Source organism: Clarias gariepinus, chromosome 5, assembly GCF_024256425.1.
Source record: "Clarias gariepinus isolate MV-2021 ecotype Netherlands chromosome 5, CGAR_prim_01v2, whole genome shotgun sequence".
In the NCBI taxonomy this organism is placed as follows: domain Eukaryota; kingdom Metazoa; phylum Chordata; class Actinopteri; order Siluriformes; family Clariidae; genus Clarias; species Clarias gariepinus.
The window spans coordinates 39450595-39472694 of record NC_071104.1 but is presented as its reverse complement, the minus strand read 5'-3'; the positions used below and the strand labels follow the sequence as shown (position 1 = coordinate 39472694).

Here is a 22100-nt window from a genome sequence, read left to right as displayed (position 1 = left end):
CTCCCCCTCTCTCTTTCTCCCCCTCTGTCTCCTTCCCCCTCTCCCCCTAACTCGAGCCAACATCTTGTGATCTGTCCCTGGACGGACACCTCTCTATCTTCCTCTCCTTTGATTCTTCAGGATCTCACCAGGACATTTACAATGGTTCATGTTCTTTGTAGTAACATATGTCTATGGCACAGGCGTTTGGTCAAACATATATAAACCCCATCTTTTGCTGTTAATAAACAGAGACCTTTCTGACAGACAACGTGTGTGTGTGTGTGTTTGACTGAGTCTCTCCTGGCGCCAGAGAAGCTTACCGAAGCACAGCGGACAGACCGAGCAACTCGCCTCTCGTACTACGTAACTTTAAAAAAACTTTACAGACAGAAAACAAAAAACAATAATAAAAAGGCGGTGGCCAAATATATATTTAGTGGCTGCTAATGTACGTGCCTAAGTAAAGTGTGTGTGGGAAACATTACCTTTTATACATATATATATATATAGTGGATTTATATATTTTTACATAATAATAATGATAATAATAATAAACTTCAAATAATAAACAAAAATATCTTGTACAGGATCTTGTGCAAAACTGTGGTGTTCCATCGACGCGCATGCGCAGTTTAGCTCCTCAGCGCGCATGCTCCGAACTGCTCAACAGTGTTTGGGCTGAAGCTTAGCTAACACGCTAACACTGACTAAGAAACTAATAAAACACGCGGATTTCTCTCAGTAAAAGTTTTGACAACTCCGGGATTTTGATTAAAATCCTCCCTGAGATGACGGGCGAGCCGGGGGAAGGTTTGTTACCGAGTCCGAGGTGTTTCTTCCTCCAGGCTGTTAGTTTGAGGATGTTGTGTTAGCTTAGCCTGCTAGCTTGTTGTGGTGGCTAGTTAGCTCAGTCAGGTGTGTTCTTACTGTAGGAGCAAATCTGTCGAGATAAAGTCACTTTGTTTTAGGTAATAATGTGCAGTTTTACTTTTATATAGATCTTATACATATAATAAGGCGGGTGCTGATATATCAGACTGTTTAATTTTCTTTTAATGCAGTTTAAATTAATGTCAGCTTATATCATTTTTAAAAATCAAAAGTTGTATCCATGGTTACGAGTGCGGAAATTATTGATGGATTTATTTATATATTAATTTAGATTTTTGTGCATTTGTTTTCTATAAGGCAATCTGTTAAATATGCCATATATGTTTAATTTAATTAATCCATTCCCTCCATATTAGTATCAGTTTAATTGTCAAGAGTGTAAGGAAATTATGTAGTTCTGACCTATGTATAATATATATTTACCAAAGTATAATATTACATCTTTTGGTGTATATATGTTTAATATATACAGTATATAATTTGTCTTATTACACAGTATTTAAGTCGTCTCTAAAAGCAAATGATTAATCTGTTTAATCACTTCCAATTTTTTTGTTGTTGTGCTTTTTAACATCATTACATAACATAACATCATTATGCTTTTTAACAGTTTATTTATCACGTGTGGCTGATGAGCGAGGACGTGCCAGGAGTAGGTCGTTTTTTTACATTCGTGGCGTGGGATCGTTTTAGAGAATATGTAACCCCCGAGTCTGGTTTGTTTTGATCAGTGTGAACACAATCGTTCTGTGCTCAGGAACCAAATCAGCCGATCGTACCAGAGAAGAGAAGTAGACGCGACATCATCAGTGCTGGAATATTACGATATTATGATATATACATTTCCTAAGTGTTTTTTGTCTAAGTACAAAGATTAGACACTATAGATTCTGAGAAATTTGTTAGACAATTAGTGAAGAAAATGTTTTTATGATCTAAATTCTAGGAAATTAAGTAACTGATTTAAAAAAAAAAACAAAGCATGGCAAAATTAAATATACAAACCAAACGTGAACTGTATTATCATCTCAATCACTTCTAAGTTGCGGTTTAGGCCCCGACCTCTGAGTCATTCCCCCAAGTGTTGGGTGTTTAACTTGTAAACTCATAATCCTGCATAAAAGAGGCAAACTATAAATAATGAGTGTAGGTGTGCAGGTACAGTAAGGTGTTTAAGACATCACCGTCTACAGCAAATACTGCTAACACTGGTCCTTTTTATATAAGTCATATGTAAAGGGGAATTGTTAAATATTATTTGCGTAGATGGGAATTACCTAATAATTGTTCACAGAAACCTCCGCAATTTCACAGAAACCACAAATTCCTCTGCCAATTTTTTATGGTCTTTTTTGTGTCCCTATTAGGAACAATATAATTTACTAATTATAACAAATATTTACGTAAATTCAGCTAACTGAAATGAAAGTGTTTTGGGAGAATATTTAGAATTTAAACTATAAAAATAGGCATTTATAGGCATTTTTGTTTTTTACCACACTTAATATTTCCTGTGAATACAAATTTTCGCGGTCGTGCATGGATGTTGATTATACCAGTAAGAGACATGCGCTAAGACCCAGCAGGGGAGATGATGACCCACAATTCCGCAGCGCAAGAGAGAGAAAAACCGTTGACTCAGTTGTGATCATGTGACACTCGGCATAAAAACAAGAAGCGCATGCGTGATACATGATTCTCCGTACTCGTAAAGCAAGACTTGTTCTTTTTCCAAGTCAAAATTTATTAAAAATCTTTGCTCGTCTTGCGGAACACTCGCAATTCGAGGTTTTACTATATACTGTTACTGAGCAGTGCGTATTTTTGTGATGTCATCTGCTATAATTATTATTTTTTAACAACCTTGGGATGGCAATGTGTAATAGCACTACACTCAACTGCGTAAATGGCACTACACTCAGAGTGCGCCACCTGTAGGATTATAAGGAAACTTCAACGGTTTACTGCCTTAAACGCATCCAAAGTTTTATCACATGTTATTGGGCAGGTGGTTTTAATGTTATGGCTGATGAGTGCTAGAGAGACACAGTGAGGTATTACCATTCATTTTTCTTTTCTTTTCTAGTGTCTAATTGATGTCTGGTGTGTGTGTGTGTGTGTGTCCTCAGGTTGGGATGAAGGTGGAAGTTCAGGTATCATCCTGTAAACCCTGTCATCATTAGCATGAGAGAGGAGCGCGTCCGTCAACTCAGGGTGAGCCCTTCAATAAGCTGGGTCTCTCTCTCTCTCTCTCTCTCACACACACACACACACACACCACTGGATGAAATAACACATTGCTCCTCTAACGAGTCAGACTGCAGGTGTGAGAGAGGTGTTCAGATGATTGTGTAAACTCCAACACGACCCCCTCAGATCAACTCAGAAATAATTTAAACAACCTGCTGTTTCTGTCTGTTCCACTCAAACACATGCTTTGATCTGAACTCAGGTTCCTCTCCTTTCCTCAGGGGAACATGGGTGAGATCTCAGGTTCGGAGAATCTGGCTTCCTGATGGTTCACACACATCTCTCTCTCTCTCTCTACCCTAATCTGTAGTCTGTTGTTAAGGCTCGTGGCCGGAGCAGCAGCGGTCCGAGTGGTTCTGCCCGAGGCGAGTCCGGGCCTGTACAGACACACGGCACAATCCCAGGAGCGCTCGTTTACACAAAGGATTCTTAACTCAGAAACAAAGGGGCGTGACCCAGACACTCACACTTCACAGTTTTGTTATCATCCTGTTCACAGTTTAACTAAACACACACATACACACACCCCGCACGCTAAAACCGCTCTAAACAACACTAACATCATCTAAATACCTTAATCAGTGTTGTGCTTCACTGAGTAAATAAGTATGGATAAACAAACAATGAATCAAACAAATAAATCTTGCGCTTGGCTAATTGGTAACTTGAACTAAAATAAATGTATGTAATTATTACTACTTATTATTTTTACTCAGTAATACTCAGATCTTTAAATACAGTGCGTATTGGGGGGGGGCACTCACCGAGGGCGGATGCCATCACGTTACCACAAAAAATTAATTAAAAAAATTATATGTATATTTTTTTGGTGTCTATAAGGTGTTGGATGTGGCGATACATAAGTTATACACAAAATAATCACAATATGGAACTAAATACATTTTGTTTCCAGCTGCACTATATATTGTCTGTTGTTTTTGGTCTTTCGGCTGCTCCCGGCAAGAGGAATATTCAGTCCGCACAACAACTTGGCACAAGTGCACTTTGCACTGTGCAGCAGCATTAACTGTGTCATTTAATAATTATAATAACAATAATTAACTAAAGCTTGGAATAATTGGGTCTAACTATCATATATAAAATATAAAATATGTAGGTAACTGAAAATCTAACAGTTAAAACATGACCTATATCCTTTAATAATAATAATTGCTTTTACATGTAATTCTTTTTATATATATATATATATATTCTTGTAGTTTTAACCTTGCACTAGTAACTTCAGGTCAGTTCTCACATTACCAAGATATCATTAAAAAAGCGGGTTCTGGCCAATGTACAGACCAAACCTTTTTGTTATTTATATAAATAATAATAATAACAACAACAACAACAACTAAAATATATAAATAAATAAACAATCCTCTTGACTAAAGACTTACATAACTAAATATAAATATTTAAAACATGTTTTTGAATATAAGCTGATTTTTGCCTCATCAATAAAGAAATTAATTATTAATCGTAATTGTCCTGACAGTAACCTTAGATAACATTATTTAATAAATATAATGAAAAGCTGAATGAGTGACTGATGTATGTTAAAATAAAAGTTTCACACACTCACCGTTGTACGACTTTTCCACTCCTGCCTGAACTCTGACCTCACCAGGGCTCGGATAAAAATCACACTCTGGTTATTTCGACACCTTTGATTGTAATTTAAACTGTTAATATTTAACTATTAAATCTACCTTTTTCTATTGAGACATATTTGTTCAAGACTAACACCACAGAACTGGACAAACAATTATTAGGACGTTTGCCAGTATTTATTTATAAACTCAAAAACAACAGAGAAACTCTACATAAACTCCAGACTGTGTGTACGTTTCCTGTAATAAATAGCTTTTTTTGTCATTAAATAAATGAAATAGCTGCGCAGGTTTATGTTGCGGTTTCTTAACAGTGCACATGGTGATGTGATGTTCGTGTACATCAGCGGATCCCTCAGACACGTTTCTACGTCATCATGACATCTTTAGGTTTGTCTCTTCAAACAAAACACTTAACATGTGTTACAATGGGGAGTTTTTAAACTATGTATTAATAAAAAGCCCAAGCTGCAGCAGAACAGAAAAAAAGAAATATTTATCATTTTTCTATCCTGATGTTTATTTCTGTATCTCAGTGTTTGTGTTAAAACTCGCCCCTGGGTTTGAAACTAAAAAAAAAGAAAACACCTTGTTTCTGGGATTCTAAGAGATTTTTCCAAACAATGAGTATATTAAATATTTAATTTAATAATAAGTATTATATTCATATTTGTTTATTATTGTTTTTTTATTCTTGTTTTAAACAGAAGTGATAAATAAATCCAGGTTGTTGTTGTTCTTCAGTAAGTGTTCTCCCACTGTGCCGTACTCGTCTTCTCTCCTCTCTTTTTTCCTCCTCCTAATAGAGTGGCCCCTCGTTCAGTTCAACTTTGACTCTCATTCATACACATAATGACTTCCTGACGCCGAGGTCTCCGGAGCCATATTTCCAGAGGCGCGAGGATGCGCAGGAACGAGAGAAATTGCAGCCGTTTGTTCTCTCTAAGCCTCGTCTTTGCTCTCTTTGTCCACCTAAAGGTCAAGTGGTGAGATTTTCGGCGGACGTTGGGCTTCGTGTCCAGACAGAGGAAGGTCAAATATCACGTGTCCTCACTCCTCCTCCTCCTCCTTCTCAGGGAGAGATGAGCAGCGGCCCAGTGGCTGAGAGCTGGTGCTACACACAGGTACGTGCAACAACAACAAAATTAAAAAATAAGGAAACCCTTTAGACGAATTTAAAATGGCCAAGAACCAGGTGTAGTAGATTTCTGATAGAGCTCTGTTTAAAAGTCAGTGGATCTACAGTGTTAATAGATCGTCTGCTTTAGTTGTGACTACATAGTCTCAATTTCCAGGGTGGAGCTAGTTAAAAGCTAGTGAGTGGGTGTGTGTGGGAGAAATGAGTCGGCCTCACCGGTTTTAATGAATCAGTCCGGGAGCACGATGATAAAAAATGTCTGTCCTGTAAATCTGTCCTGATGGTGAATAATCCTTATTTCTGAAAATCCTTAACACAGCGGAGTTCACAGTCCAATACAGTGAAAAACAGCTCTGAGACAAAAACGGCGTCCGGGATTCCCCTCATGATATAAAGGCGCAGAGACATTGGGCACGATTATAGTTTTTGTCCACATGATGGCAGTGTGGGGAAAGGGGATAAAGATTTAGTCAAGTGGATTGGTATGCTTTACATTGTGTATTCATGTCAAATACATATAAGACTCACTTTGTGGGACTTAAGAACAAATCCAACTTACAAACGTGCTTTCAGAACGGATCTTGTTTGTATTTCGGTGACTAGCTATACTTTAAGTATTTAGCAGATTCTTGAAGCTTTGTAAACAGATAAAATCAGATTTTCTCTCATGCTGTTTGTGGTGTGTGTGTGTGTTTTCTTTTTTTCCTGCAGGTGAAAGTAGTAAAATTCTCCTACATGTGGACCATTAATAACTTCAGCTTCTGTCGAGAGGAAATGGGTGAAGTACTGAAAAGCTCCACCTTCTCTTCAGGGCCCAGTGACAAGATGAAATGGTGAGACTTTTTCTGTTTTGTGCGGTTTAACTCCGCCTCTAAATCCTCAATCCAATTATGTGCTGGGAAATCAAGTCTGATCCACAGGGACGGGAATCACCAGTCACCTCGCGCAATACGATGTCATCACGATACCTCGGTTCCGATTCGTTTATTTTGCGATTCTATTTGATATTATATCGTCCCCAACTTTAAAAAAAAAAAAAGTTGAATGAGTAATTAAATGTAGCCCGCTCCTTATAATATTAGTTTTTTCACTTTTCAACCCAAGCACAGCATTTAAACACTAAAAACTAACTTTAAATTCAAACTTTAAAGTGCTTTACATTTAACCATTTTAATTAGCTACCGAGCAGCACGTATCTCTGGGATGTTATCTCTTTTAATTTCTATAAATCTTTGCTATTTTTGTGGATTTTTCCCCGATTTTTCTCCCTGATTTAGTCGTGTCCAATTTCTCCCAGTCACTAGGGGGCTCCCACATTAAGCTTCTACCGCCATTCAGTCGGGAGTGCCGCAGACTATAATGTGATTCCTCCTATTACTCCATTTTTTCGAACTGCTCACTCACGCACCGCTTACTTGAGCTCACAGACGCCCCTGAATGGTTAGTAGAGCCGTATTAATGAGGGAGCACATGTACCTCTCATCCCTCCCCTCTGAGAGATCTCGGCCAATCAGCTCTCTGTAGACCTCCAGCTGTGAGAGGTAACAGCATTACCCAGGCAACGAACCAGCGATCTCTGGATGATAGAGCGAGCACTTTACCACTGCCCCACTCGGATGCCTATTATTTCTAAATAATCTTAGCAATTAATTCACTCCTACCACATGGGATGAACATGTCTGAATAGTTCAGAGCACCTGTAGGATTATAAAGAAACAGTGATGTTTTATCGCCTCAAATGCCTCCAAAGATTCTAAAGAGCAGCCGTGAGCTTCTTACGCTGGTGTGCACATCTTCTAACATGTGATTTTCGACTTTAATGTTTTAGGACTAGTGTGTGTAATGAGTCTGTTTGAGACCGATTCACTCAGTTTTAAAGGCTTAAAAAAAAAAAAAAAAAAAAAAAAAAGATTTTGGAGTCAGTGTGGCTGTTTCTGTGGTTTTAATGTTCTGGCTAATGGGTGTGTGTGTGTGTGTTTTATTGTTCCAGGTGCCTCAGAGTAAACCCAAAAGGACTTGATGATGAAAGTAAAGACTACCTGTCACTCTATCTCCTCCTGGTCAGTTGTCCAAAAAGTGAAGTGCGTGCGAAGTTTAAGTTTTCTCTACTCAACGCTAAACGAGAGGAGACCAAAGCTATGGGTACGAGTCTAGCCTGGAACTAACTGCCTCGTGTTTAATCTCTCATCAGATTTCCATGTGTCAGTCCACTCTTTCAGTTTGACGGTTATGTATTATTCAGTCGTTTTTTTTAACGACAACATCATCGCATCTCACTGTAACCCCGGATAATTAACCTGTTTCACACTTTTTCCTGATTATAAGAAATGTTTTTGTTTTTTTGGTCTCCAGCAGGTGCTGTCGCCTCTACAGGAAAATCATAATGTTGTCCTTTCTTATGCCTTTTTTTTATATTATAATTAGTATTTTGTGCAGGACTCTGAGTTACGACTGAGAATTTAATGCCTAGTTCGAATTGTTTGTACAAAAACACCAGCAGTTTTAATAAGACTTTTTTATAGTCAGTATAAGGAACAAGAAAGGCTCACGTTGATCAAACCAAGTGGTATAGGTAGTGTTAAAAAATAAATCTGTATAATAGCTCAACACAAGCATCAGATTTGATAGTGATGCGTGTTTAGTATCCCTGTGCTTTATTTTATTTTTATTTTTTCTCCCCCGACTGTAGCTATAAAGTGTCTTATTAAAATTTAAATGTGAACGTTTTCTTTTCAACCTAACTTTTACAGAAAGCCAAAGAGCCTATCGATTCGTCCAGGGCAAAGACTGGGGCTTCAAGAAGTTCATTAGGAGAGATTTTCTTCTCGACGAAGCGAATGGTCTCCTTCCAGACGACAAACTCACTCTGTTCTGTGAGGTAGAGAGCTAAACTGTGTGTGAGAATTATTTCTACTTAAATGTTCATGATCATGATTCCCGATTTCCAGATGTTTATGCTCCAAGTTATTTTTCTGCACCACTCACAGTAAGGGACAGGAATCAGCAGGGGTTTCCCCCACATGATATTATCACCATACCGCCGTGTCGATTCGATTAATATCACCATTCTATAAATATAATCAGCCAATATTACATTTTTCCCGCTTTTGTAAAAGTTTTAAGACCATGAATCTTAAAAAAAAATAAATAAATTAATCATTACTCAATTTTTATACAACGCTTTATTCGACAGGTTACTTAAACATAAGTAATTGAATGTAGCGCATCCCTTAAAATATTAGGTTTTTTTTCAAATAAAAGAGTTTAACATTTAACATTAAATTAAAATATAGTTGCAAGCAATGATGAGCGGATGAAGCACCCTGCGACATCGGGCACAGTGGGTGCATTTAATCAATACCGCATCAAGACCGTTATGACATCATTTAAGAAAAGCGGAACTTTATGTTTAGACCTTTATGCTGGAAAAAAGCATCACATTATGATGTCATTCAATGTGATGTCACGCAGTATGAGGCAAATCAGTGCGTTGTCACACCAAAGCCAGCTCTACCAGATCGTCGATCTGTGTCTTATTATGTAGATAGCTAATAAATGACATTCTCATTGTTATTATTCATTATAAAAACTTTAACATACATGTAAAAAGCATGGAAGGTGTTGAGACCAGACGGTGCTGTTAGCTGTAGTAGCTGGTTAAGTTGACCGTCATTCTCATTTGCAGTCCATATCTAATGAACACGAAAAGCGCTCGCTCTCTCTGTCGGTCTCTCTCTCCCCCTCCCTCTCTCTCTCTCTCTCTCTCTCTCTCTCTTACTCTCTCCCCCCTTTCTGTCTCTCCCTCCCTCTCCCTGCAGCTCTCTCTCTCTCCCTCTCTCTCTCCCTCTCTCTCTCTCTCTCTCTAACTCTTTCTGAATTCCTGAGTACCCGATCAGGTTGCAGTGGGCGTCTGGTACGATCCTGTCTCTCTTCACTAGAGACGAGTATCCGCCCACTCTTCTAACAAAGCTAACGAGGGAGGGGAGGAAAGAAAGCTTGAGCCGTGCATTTTGCAGATAATTAAGAGGATATTGTCTGACGAGAGAGAGAGAGAGAGAGAGAGAGAGAGAGTCCCGATGAGATCTGCAACAAGGTTCAACGTTTGCTGGGAAATTGGCAATTTAATAAAGCAAATTAGATGCAAATTGCTGATAGGTTTTCTCCCATCATTAATTGGACAGCTCTCCAGATGAGGAAGTGAGAAGCACAGGGGCTGTTAAACCTGCTGCCGTTGCGTCTCTTTTTGTTTTTTCTCTCTCTCTCTCTCTCTCTCTCTCTTCCACACTGTTTAAACGTGTCTTTACACAGCGCTGTGATTTCACTTAAAGGTGCAATAAGCTGAAAATTAACAAGACTGTAAACCTCGTAGCTAAACACTTAGTGTTTATAGGACTTTAAAGATATCATCGCTGTATCCTTTTTATCTATCTGTGACATATATAACATTCTGTTCATCTGATTAACAAAATCCAGACGTGAATCAGAAAGACGTGAGTCAGACAGGCAGTCCAAACATGGTTCAGGCGTTCTGAGAAAACTTTCTACCCTCAGAACCGTGTTCTGTTAGTCCCGATTTGGAGTTAATTCTGGTGATCTCAGATTTAGTCCAGGATACTGTAATCAGCACTGACATGGGGAAGAGTTAACATTCAGTTCAGTTTAATTCAAGTTTATTCATATAGTAAGTCCCCTACATACAAACATTTGAAGATCCGAAACATGCATTCGCGCAAGGTTAAATGAAAGTCAGATCACATATCTGGTGCATCGTCACATGCGTGCAGTGTGCATCCTAAAGCAAGCTTAAAAGCAGCGGAAATTAAGCTGGTACTGCTTACTTTCTTACTGGTGCGGAGCGCTGAGCAATAACGCTGAAGACAAAAATTGGGAAAATAATAGAGAGCATGGAGTGAGGTGAATAGACGTCCCGTTCTTTAAATACGAATCGTTTAACCATCTGCACAATTCTAAAGAACACCGTACTGTGTATAAACGATTGTGTTCGTATCCAAGAAACCTAGACATGATGTTTGTTGCATTTATGAACAAATCTTACTTACGAACGAGCTCTCGGAACGGTACCAGTATGTATGTAGGGGACTCAACGTATAGCTCAATTACTCATTGATATAAGATAGCAGGGACTGACTTTCAGTCCAGTCAGAATTTCACTTCAGCTCTTAAGCAACTGCAGTCACAAACCATCAAAAAGAAAAAAACCTGCCTGCATCAGTCGAGGCCAAGTGCCCGTCTTTATGATCAGGTGGAACCAGTGGAACCGTCCCCAGTCACCATATGCATATTTTAAAATTCAACAGATGGTGCTGTACATTTTTTTTAATACAGATTTATGAGTGTGCAATAAATTCCACACGAACAAAGTCACGGGCACAACTACTGTAAAGTCAAAACACAGTATACACACTTCAGGAAAAGAAAAATGTAATACATATTTTAATACTAAATTTATTGCTATATGTCATATATTGAGATATGATGATAATATGAAAATAATACGGCATTATTAATATTATATCTTTATAATAAACATCAGACTTTTGCGTATACATAGCTTTTATATACATTATTATAAAAAGAATTATTTTTGTTGTATAGAGGTCTCTGTTCTCTGTATATTCAGCCTAACCAGGAATTATGCGACACACGTGTTTATTTGCACGTCCTTGGTTTGAAACGGGGACGATTGCTGATAAAGAGAGAGAGAGGCAGTAAGTTAATAAATATTTAATGAGGTTTTCGACTTTATAGGCGATAAACATCATGCCGGGATATAGATTATTTTACTTTTATTAGTAAAATAAATAATAAATTTTAGAGAATGATACGGCCGATAGATAGAGCATCTCTACTGACGGTTAAACAACAGAAAAATCACACAACATGGCAGAAGAACTGAGAGGAATACGACCAGGAAACGGTATTCGTATTTTTTTTTTCTTGAATGAGATTAGAAAGTCACTCCTGCATGTGCAGGTGGAGTGTAGTGTGTAGGACACGCTTCACACACACACACTCACACACTTGCGTCTCCTCGCTTTTAAACACATCCGTTTCAATATAATTGCAAACTACAGCGTGTCTGATTATCCATTGAGAGTTGTTTCTCTGCGTAGCCGTTTGGCTCTCCGCGGTACGACTCAGCATTTTTTGAGCGTCTCCGAGTTTCCCTGCAATCATTTACTATTTAGATGTGCTGACTCACTGCGCGGCCGGCCCAGCCGTAATCATTTGTCTCTTTATAAACGATTAGTGAAATTGTTGCTTACACTGTTTAAATTTGCCTTGTTTTCTTTTTTTTTTGTTTCTTTAATAACACATTCATTTTGTGTTTGCTTTAGCGTTTTAGACGCTCTCCACCCCTCCATCCGTTCATTAGTTGCTAATCTTGTCTTTCTGTTTGTCCCCCGGCCCAGGTGAGTGTAGTGCAGGACTCCGTAAATATCTCAGGTCAATCGAACACAAACGTACTGAAAGTCCCCGAGTGCCGGCTCTCAGACGATTTGGGGAATCTGTGGGAGTGTTCACGCTTCACCGACTGCACACTGTGTGTCCGAGGGCAGGAGTTCAAAGCGCACAAATCCATCCTGGCAGGTAAAAGACCCCCACACACGACACACCCTCAGGTTCGTCTCCAGAAGGAGAAAGATCCTAATGTTTAGATCTAAACAGATCTCAGTCCTGTTCGATTCCACACAGCGCGCTTCTCAAGATCATGAGCGGTTCGAGAATCGAAGGTCCGTCACATATCATAATCATATAAATGAGACATGAGTTCTCCAATATCTTTGAACAGATCGGTCCAACAACAACAACATCTCGGATAAAAATTATATTATTTAATCCCCCCTCCCAGAAATCTGTAGTGTCCGTAACCATGTCCCATTCACGTTGCAAATATCTTAACAATTTAGCATTTTAGAATCGTACACTTTTTTAGATTTGTCTTTTTATGTGAAATCTCAATGACAGTTTTTTTTTTTTAAGTTATGGACACACTACACCTAGATGAGACACTTGCTTCTTTTTGTTTTTTTTTTAAGCACCAGTCCCACATACTTAAGCTGTGGCCGTAGCAGATTTGTGTTCGCCCACAATCTCGGGCGTTCTGGTGCCTTAAGAATTCAGGCAGGTTTGCATCTAAGATCTTGAACTGACTGGTCCTCAAAACTCTCAGCCGGATTAGTGCACCAGGCGTGTGTGCGTGTGTGTAAGTTTATTCCTCCAACTTGGATCTTGGCCGTGGATCTTTTCTCATTAAAAGCAACATTTTATCCGTTTAAACGTACAAGTTAAAACATACGGACTGAGTTTAATCTAAAGACGCTCGTGGTTATCTTAACATTAAATCAAGTCAGAGGAAACGAGCCTTGTATATGACAGACCTCCGTATATGACTGATAGATTTATTGCTTCCCTGACAGCGAGATCGCCAGTTTTTAACGCCATGTTTGAGCACGAGATGGAGGAGAGCAAGAAGGTACGCTTTTAAATGTGGTTATTAAACATTTGCCGCAGCTGCTTTATCTTCATCTCTACTCACTTTCTCTTGATTTTTATTCTCTCACAGAACCGGGTGGACATCAGCGACATCGAACCAGACGTCTTTAAAGAAATGATGGGGTTTATATACATGGGGAAAGCGCCGAATCTGGAGAAAATGGCAGACAGTTTGTTGGCAGTGGCTGATAAAGTGAGTGATGAAGCAGTATTGTTTATTTTTTTTATTTTTTTTATTAAATATAAGTTTATGAATAGACAGATTTTATGTGGGGGTTTACATTTTTTTTTATATAAATTGGTTGTGTATCTGTGTACACTGATTTTTCTTGGTCTTATCATACTTTAAAGGAGAGAAAGGTATATATGTATTTTACTCCAAACTCCCTCTGATTCACTCCTCCTCCAGATGTGCAGTTTCAGTGTTTTTTTTTTATCTCTCCAGACAACAGCAGAGCTCAGCTCCAGGTGGGGCAGGGGCTCTTCTTATATAAAGTCAAATTGAAGGAAATTGGAAAATCTGCACTGGGTGTTCGAGTCAAAGCGGAACTTTTAATTGTGCAGAGTAAAAATTCCCTTTATTTCTCTTTATTTCTTCCTGATGCACCAATGCACTTATCCCAGTGTGTCCTCAGTGTAGAACGTTTTCTCAGTACGCCAGAGACATGATTGGACCGTCTGTCTGATTCACATCTGAAACGCCGGCCTCCCAGGAACTCCTTTAATGTTTGCCCAAACTTGTGGAAATGTCTTGGAGCGAGGTCAGGACTGTACAAGGGACGTGGTGATAACTCCCAGACGAGTTCCTGTAATGTGTTAAAGGATCAGGCGTTCCACTTGTTGAATGTTTACGACTGCCGGGATCGCAAATCACGGACATACAGCCTTCTTCAAAACGTTTGCACCGTTCACGTTTCACTGCGGCTAAGAGTCTCAGCATCGTACTGTGCATGAAGTCTTCTGTAAATGTCAATCACCTGTTTTATGCCTTCATTACCCAGAAATTTCATCACGAGTTCTGGTTTGACTCGAACACCTGCATGGAATTGGCACATTTAATCCTTGAAATGAAAAACTGATAAAGCAGGGGTTGTTTTTTTTTAAGTGCATCTTTTTTTTTATTGTAGGTTTATACAATATTTTCACTGTGTGAGTAATGTGTAAATGTGTAAAGTCCGGTATATTGTATACGTGTGCGTGTGAAGGAGAAATGAGTCGGCCTCACCAGTTTCAATGAATCAGTCCGGCAGCACGATATTAGAAAATATCTGTCCTGTAAAGCTGCTCTGATGGTGAATAATCCTCAAGTGAAGAATTTCAGGTTCACCGTGCAATACAGTGGAAATTAGCTCTGGGAAATATGGCATCCAGGATTCCCCTGGTGATTTAAATGCGCAGAGATAGCACTGTTACATTTCATTGTGAGATTTACTTCCTAGGTGCAATTACAGTGCAGTGTGGGGAAAGAGGACAGAGATTATATTTTATATTCGCGTCAAAAGCGTATAAGACTCACTATGTCAGACTTAAGAACAAATCTGACTTATGAACACGATCCTGGAACAAAACTTGTTAGTAAGTCAGGGATGACCTGTACTGTTGTTAGCACCCAGGGCCGAGTCTGAGCTCATTCATGACTCATAAAATAAGTTTTGTTTAAGAATATCTCCTAGCTATGAGCCTATCTCATAAACAAATATTTTTAGGTTTAGTTTGCACCACACAGCCGAGCCGGAACCGCTCAAAGTCTTTGATTTTGGTTTGTCTGCGCTCGTCCTGATAAACCAGGATCAAACCTTAAAGCCACTGTTTCCAAGTCAGTCCTCTGGGTTTAGACACTGCTTTCACACATCAACAAACACACTGAACTCATTGCACAAAGAGACACAAAAGGGAAAGTGTGAAAACCTCCTAATAGTGACTTGTTACTCGTCTCTTTTTGTCTCAGCAGGAGCAGAACTTCATCAGATTGACCTTATAGGCTACACAGAGAGTTTTAGTGCAGTTGTTTATACTGTATGTGGTGATAGTTTAACCTCATACGGTCGTCCTGAACTGAGCCGAGAGTCGCGCTTCTAAAAACCTTAAAACATAGCGAATGGAAAAATAAATCTAAGACGCTTCAGGCTTGAAGAAAACAAAAAACTTTGAATAAAAAGGAACATCTGGTAAAAATAAAATAAAACTGAACAATCAATTATTTTAACTCTGTTCATTTCTCATGTTTTTATGTTTGATATTTGATGTATTACCTTTCTCAAAGTAACATGTTCTTTATATATTATTATTTTTTTAAACCCATTTTAAAGGCGTGTGCAGTCTTTAAGATCGTAGAGAAGTGTTCATGAAAATGTCAGCAGGTTCTGAGTAATTGTGATTATTTTACCAGTGTGATAGAATGTGACAGAGATCAGACTTTTTATTTATTTAATTAAATTAAATAAATTTTTTAAGGGTTAAGGGTTGTCTGATAGAAACTCTTAATGCTTCAACACACTCCGGAAAGTATTCACAGCGCATCACTTTTTCCACATTTTGTTATGTCACAGCCTTATTCTAAAATGGATTAGATTATTTTTTTTCCCTCAGAATTCTACACACAACATCCCATAATGACAACATGAAAAAAGTTTACTTGAGATTATTGCAAATTTATTAAAAATAAAAAAATTGAGAAAGCATATGTACATAAGTGTTCACAGTGTTTGGAAAATTGAGCTCAGGCTCATCCTGTTTCCCCTGATCATCCTGTTTCCCCTGATCATCCTGTTTCCCCTGATCATCCTTGAGATGTTTCTGCAGTTGGAGTCCACTTGTGGTAAATTTAGCTGATTGGACATGATTTAAAAAGGCACATACATGTCTATATAAGGTCCCACCGTTGACATGTCAGAGCACAAACCAAGCATAAAGTCAAAGGAATTGTCTGTAGACCTCCAAGACAGGATTGTCAATCTGGGGAAGGTTACAGAAAAAATTCTGCCGCTCTAAAGGTCCCAATAAGCACAGTGGACTCCATCATTCGTAAGTGAATGAAGTTCAAACCACCTGGACGACCATCTAAACTGAGTGATCGGGGGAGAAGGGCCTTAGTCAGGGAGGTGACCAAGAACCTGATGGTCACTCTGTCAGAGCTCCAGAGGTCCTCTGTGAAAAGAGGAGAACCTTCCAGAAGGACAACCATCTCTGCAGCAATTCACCAATCAGGCCTATATGGTAGAGTGGCCAGACGGAAGTCACTCCTTAGTAAAAGGCACATGGCAGCCCATGGTAGCAGGAGTTTGCTAAAATGCACCTGAAGGATTCTGAGACCATGAGAAACAAAATTCTCAGGTCTGTGAGACTCTCTGGCCACTCTACCAAATTTTCATGTTTTTATTATGGGGTGTTGTGTGTAGAATTCTGAGGGAAAAAATTTATCCATTTTAGAATAAGGCTGTGACTTAATGTGTGGAAAAAGTACTAAGACTTAATGTGTGGATGCACTGTACTAAGACATTTTGGACAATTTCATCCATGTTAATGGTTTGGGGACCGCCCCGTCCTGTTCCAACATTACTGTGCTCCAGTGCACAAAGCGAGGGTCCATAAAGAAATGGATGACCGAGTTTGGTGTGGAAAAACTTGACTGTCCTGCACCTCAACTTGATAAAATGCCTTTGGGATGAATTAGGGTGGAGACTGTAAGCCACGCCTTCTCATCCAACATTAGTGTCTGACCTCACAAATGTGCTTCTGGAAGAACGGACAAAGATCCCCATAAACACACGTCTAAACCCTGTGGAAAGCCTTCCTACAGCGGCGGGGCCAACATTATATTAAGATTAAGAATTGGATTTGATTGATGTTCATATGCATGTGAAGGCAGACGAGAGAATACTTTTGACAATATAGTGTGTATCAGATACATGATCATGTGACTTGAATGAGAAGAAGCAGGTCGGAATTTTTGCGACTTTGTGTCTCTGTGGCGACATAATCAGTCAGCGCGGGGATTTTATAGCAGTGCTAACAACAGCCTCCTCCTTCTCCTTCTCCTTTTTACGGCTGCTCCCGTTAGGGGCCGTCACCTCGGACCGTTCGTCTCCATCTGACTCCGTCTTACATACCCCCCCCCTCGTCCCTCCTCCGCACATGTCCAAACCATCTCCATCCGGTCTCTCAAACTTTGTTTCCAAACCGTCCTACCTGCACCATCCCTCTAATATTTTTATTCTATATCTGTCTATTATTGTCAGATTAGTGTCTTCAGCTCCGCCTCCTCCAAAGCGTACGACGTCGCCGTGCTCACTACCGTCCTGTAAACTTTCCCTTTCACTCCAGCAACTCTTCTCCACCCGTTCCACCCTGCCTGCGCTCGCTCTCCATCAACCACACATTACACTCTGCTCAGAACACACCACCCTCTCCCCCCCCATTCACACACACACACACACACACACACACACACACACACACACACACACACACACACAAACACACACGTGTACTCCGTCCTGCTCTGACTGATTCTCACCTTCCACAGCTTTTTAAACACAGTCGAGTCCTCGCCGTCCTCCGGAGCAAAACCACATGCGTGTTTTATTTTTTATTATTTTTCTTCTCCGAAATCTCAATTGCATCCATCATCTAAAATAAATGAGCTTTAAAACAGATATGCGACGTGTTTTAGCCCAGATGGCACCAGAAAAGACGTATCGAGAACAGACACGTCCATGTTGGAGTCAGATTAAAAAGTCACGTGTAATAACGAACATGAACAACAAAAAAGATTGTGGCTTGTAATGTTAACGTCACGTTATCACTTCATGTCGGTTCAACATGAAATTGAATTTGTATTGAAATTGTATTTCAGTAATTTTATTTCTTTCACTTTATAGCTTTCACTAATAGTTTTTTTTCTGTAAAGAAAAGAACATAGCTGTAAATTGTGTGTGTATGTATGTGTGTGTGTGTGTGTATATAGTACGCTCTGGAGCGTTTAAAGGTGATGTGCGAGGAGTCCCTGTGCAGCAGCCTGTGCGTGGAGAACGTAGCCGACACCCTCGTCCTCGCCGACCTGCACAGCGCCGAACAGCTCAAAGCTCAAGCCATCGATTTTATCAACAGGCAAGTGCGGTTAAAAAAAAACAAAAAAAAACAACAACAACAAAAAAAAAACACACTGCACCGATCCGTGGCTCTAGATGATAAATCACCGCTGCCATCACTGTTTACTCACTCTGAATGTTAGCTAGCTCTGAATTTTTTTTCTCTCTTTTTTATCTCCTCTGTAGGTGCAGCGTCCTCCGACAGCTCGGGTGCAAGGATGGAAAATACTGGAATAGCAAGTATGTAATTAGCCTGTGTGTGTATGGGCAAGAGAGAAAGAGAGAGAGAGGCACACACACACACTCACTCACTCACACACACACACAAGATTAATAACAAGCTCTTATCAGCACCAGCGAGCTGCATTAGAATTCATTGTTTCTGAGTTTTGGCTGCTGCAGCCCGCTCGGTCTCTGCTGGTTTCCTTCATATCTATGGATTTATGATGTTAATAGACTTTCAAAAACCGTTTAGGAATATTAAAGAACATCCACACCGCACGCTCCTCGTTAGTCTTTATTTCTCCTCCCTGAAGTCTGATCGTAACACACGTAAATATATGACTTCCTGAAAGACGACACGCCCCCCCGCTGCTTCCTGAAACATGCTAAATTGCATCAATACTACAAAAGTCAGGCACGTTTACGTCTCACCGAACGTGACGCTAACATAAAAGCTGTCAGCCGACCGTATCCAAACGTAGCCAGTTAATCATCGGAAGGTCAGGGGTTCGAGTCCCGGCACCACCAGGTCGATTCTTTGAACAAGGCCGTGAACCCCATCTCCTCCAGGTGGCGCTGTATCCACAGTTTGTTTACAAATTATTTGCATTTTGTTTTATTTGAGTAACTAAAGCTCTACATGATCTTGGGCTATTTGGATATATTGTGATGATGTCATTTTCTTTAAATATACACTATAAGTAACAGTAGTTATATTTAGAATTAAGGAGAAATATGTCAACAGTTCACAAAAAAATGAAACAAAACTGTTCATCTCACCAACACATGCACCTGTAAGAACATTATTTATCAGTGCTCTCTGATTTTTTATTATTATTTTTTTTTCCAAATTTGTAGATATATAAATATATATTAGAGATTTTTAAAAGGAACGGACACATCCTGTCTGGACTGTATCGTAGTCTAGCTCAGACGTCTGATACTTTTAAGATGCAGTCTAATCACGTCTCGTCTAGTCATAACCAAAAAACGCTCATCGTCCAATCAAGAATTTATATGAAGCATGTTTAATATATAAAATCCCCCCAATTTTTTATTTTTTAAAAAAATCACGTTAAGTGAAGTGTTTGGATGATGTTGAGCCAGAGGTAGATTATTCTTTCCGCATCACGTGTGACTCAAACTCCGGGCGATACATTTGAATTTGATTTGAATCGATTTGACCATTAAAACACTTTCGAAGTGACGAACCTTAATGAGATCATCTGTCTGATTGTTATTTAGCCTTAATAAATACAACAGAATACAAAACTGTATATTTAAGAGTTAAAATTGCGACGTGTCAGAATGATCATACTGGAGTTTTTTTTAAATAATCTCTGTTCCGTACAGTCACGTCCAGAAACGAGCGTCTCCTCTTGGCTTCTCCTCCGTCCGAGTCGTTACTCCGCTACTGCTCACTCTACAGCCGACCATCTTTACTTCCTGCATGAGTTATAAATAAAACGCCATCAGCTGTTGGTGCTTTAATTAAACCCTGCAGTCAGTCAGGAGTGTGTTGTGACTGAGAGCAGCGTGTTTATCAAGCAGTCTCTTTCTTAATCGCTCTGCGTCTCACCTCTGATCTGTGCCGAGTGTTGGATTAAAGCACTCCATCGATTGAGAGAGAGCGAGTGTGTGTGTGTGTGTGTGTTTGTGTGTGTGGTGTTAATACCGTGATGTCTTTGTGCTCTTTGTGTCACAGCCACGCCGCAGATATAATGGAGACTCCGGGGTGGAAGGCAATGATCCAGTCTCATCCGCACTTAGTGGCCGAGGCTTTCCGCGCGCTGGCCTCGGCTCAGGTCCCCCCCTTCGGCCCGCCCAGGAAGAGGCTCAAACAGTCCTGATCTCTCTCTCCATCTCTCTCTCACACACTCTGAGACATCGCTTTCATCTTCAGTAACACACTCACTTTTTTTCGTCATCCTCTTTACCATTATCATTCTCTTTTCCTCTTTCTTTTTTTTTCATTCACACACACTTTTCTTTTCTACCTTTTTTCTCTTCGTTGTTGTCTGTTAGCATTCCTTTCTCCACCCTCTCTATCTCTCTCTCTCTCTCTCTCTCTCTCTCTCTCTCTCTCTTTTCTTTTGTCTTTATCAGTCTGATCAGTTGTTTTTTTCCGTTTGTTTTTTATTTCTCCTTCATTCTCTCTCTCTCTCTCTTTCCATTTGTCATCATTTATCATTTTTCTCAAATGACTGTTTTCAGCAGCTCCTGTCATTCTCCCACACACACACACACTTTTTTTCTATCATTCTCCTTTTCACCTTCTTGTTTTATTTTCCTTTTCATCATTCTCTGTCTCTCTCTCTCTCGTTCATCCCCCAATCACACCATCTCTTCCCCTCCTTCATTCTTCGTTGTTCTCCTCCTAACTCTTTTTCTTAATCGTGCTTTCTTCCTAACATAACCCCCCCTCTCTCTTTGTCTTTCACATCTTTTTTAACTTGTCCCTTATGACCGTTTTATCCTCTCTCTCTCTCTCTCTCTCTCTCTCCCTCTCTCGCTCTCTCTTTAGCACTTGGTCTAAATCCAGAGACAATAACGAGTGTGTGAAATTCCTCTCCTTCTTGGGTGAGAGGAAAAGCCGTAACAATTGTTCTCATCCTTCTCACACAATATGTTCAGTCTCTTCTTTTTTTTTTTTTTTTTTTTTTCCAGCCTGTGTGCATACACACACACACACTCTTTCTCTCTCTCTCTCTCTCACTCTTTCTTGCTCACTATCTTCAATATTTTACGGACATTTTGGCAGAACGAGAACTAGTCGATGAACTTTGAGTTTTTGTTTCTGCCACAAAAAACAGACATCAGTGTTCCTTTATCTCGTGCCTGCCTCATCCCAAACACAGCAGGCCGATTGTTCCTCCTCACCTTTTGCACTAGCTCCCCCGAGTCCGGCCGTTGTTTTGATACGACGTGTAAAAGGTTTGTTTAAAGGTTATATATATAGAAATGTTTGGCCTGTTATATTATTTTTTTTGCGCCTAAACATTTGAGATGATCGCGTGAAACAGATCATGCCCCATATTGATGGCACAAGTTTCTATGTAAAGGACATACTTGACTTCTATTTGAAAAGTGAACACTTTAACGTATTTGTGTAGGGTTGGGGGCGGGGCGGGTGGGTCGGGGGCTGGGGGTGGGGTTGTTGCATAAAGGACGTATTTGTACGTTTCTAACACTCGCGTTACTCAAACGTGACGTGACGTTACACTGTGAGAGAAACGAGGGCTAAAAACGTTTGCCAAGTTTGCCTCAAATTAAATATTAAACTCACAGAACTCTACTGTTTCAGGTCGGCTGTTAGTTTAATTTGGTCTCCGCTTTCACTAAACAAGACTTAAACACACACACACACACACACACACACACACACACAAAAAA

At 39.6% G+C, this 22100-nt stretch overlaps 1 protein-coding gene across 2 annotated transcripts; it reads left to right on the top strand.

Moving 5' to 3' along the window:
* The first annotated feature begins 640 nt into the window (after positions 1–640).
* LOC128523894 (speckle-type POZ protein-like A) lies at positions 641–20759 on the top strand. Of its 2 annotated transcripts, none has more exons than XM_053496072.1 (12): positions 641–792; positions 3003–3087; positions 5718–5863; positions 6589–6710; positions 7868–8019; positions 8628–8755; positions 12312–12489; positions 13320–13375; positions 13466–13588; positions 18362–18504; positions 18672–18725; positions 20413–20759. In XM_053496072.1, exons 3-12 carry the CDS (start codon positions 5822–5824, stop codon positions 20555–20557), a joined length of 1143 nt encoding a protein of 380 aa, XP_053352047.1. In that variant the 5' UTR covers positions 641–792; positions 3003–3087; positions 5718–5821; the 3' UTR covers positions 20558–20759. The 2 variants fall into 2 exon arrangements, with proteins under 2 accessions (XP_053352047.1, XP_053352048.1); XM_053496073.1 differs by lacking the exon at positions 641–792 and adding an exon at positions 860–950.
* The last annotated feature ends 1341 nt before the right edge of the window (positions 20760–22100 follow it).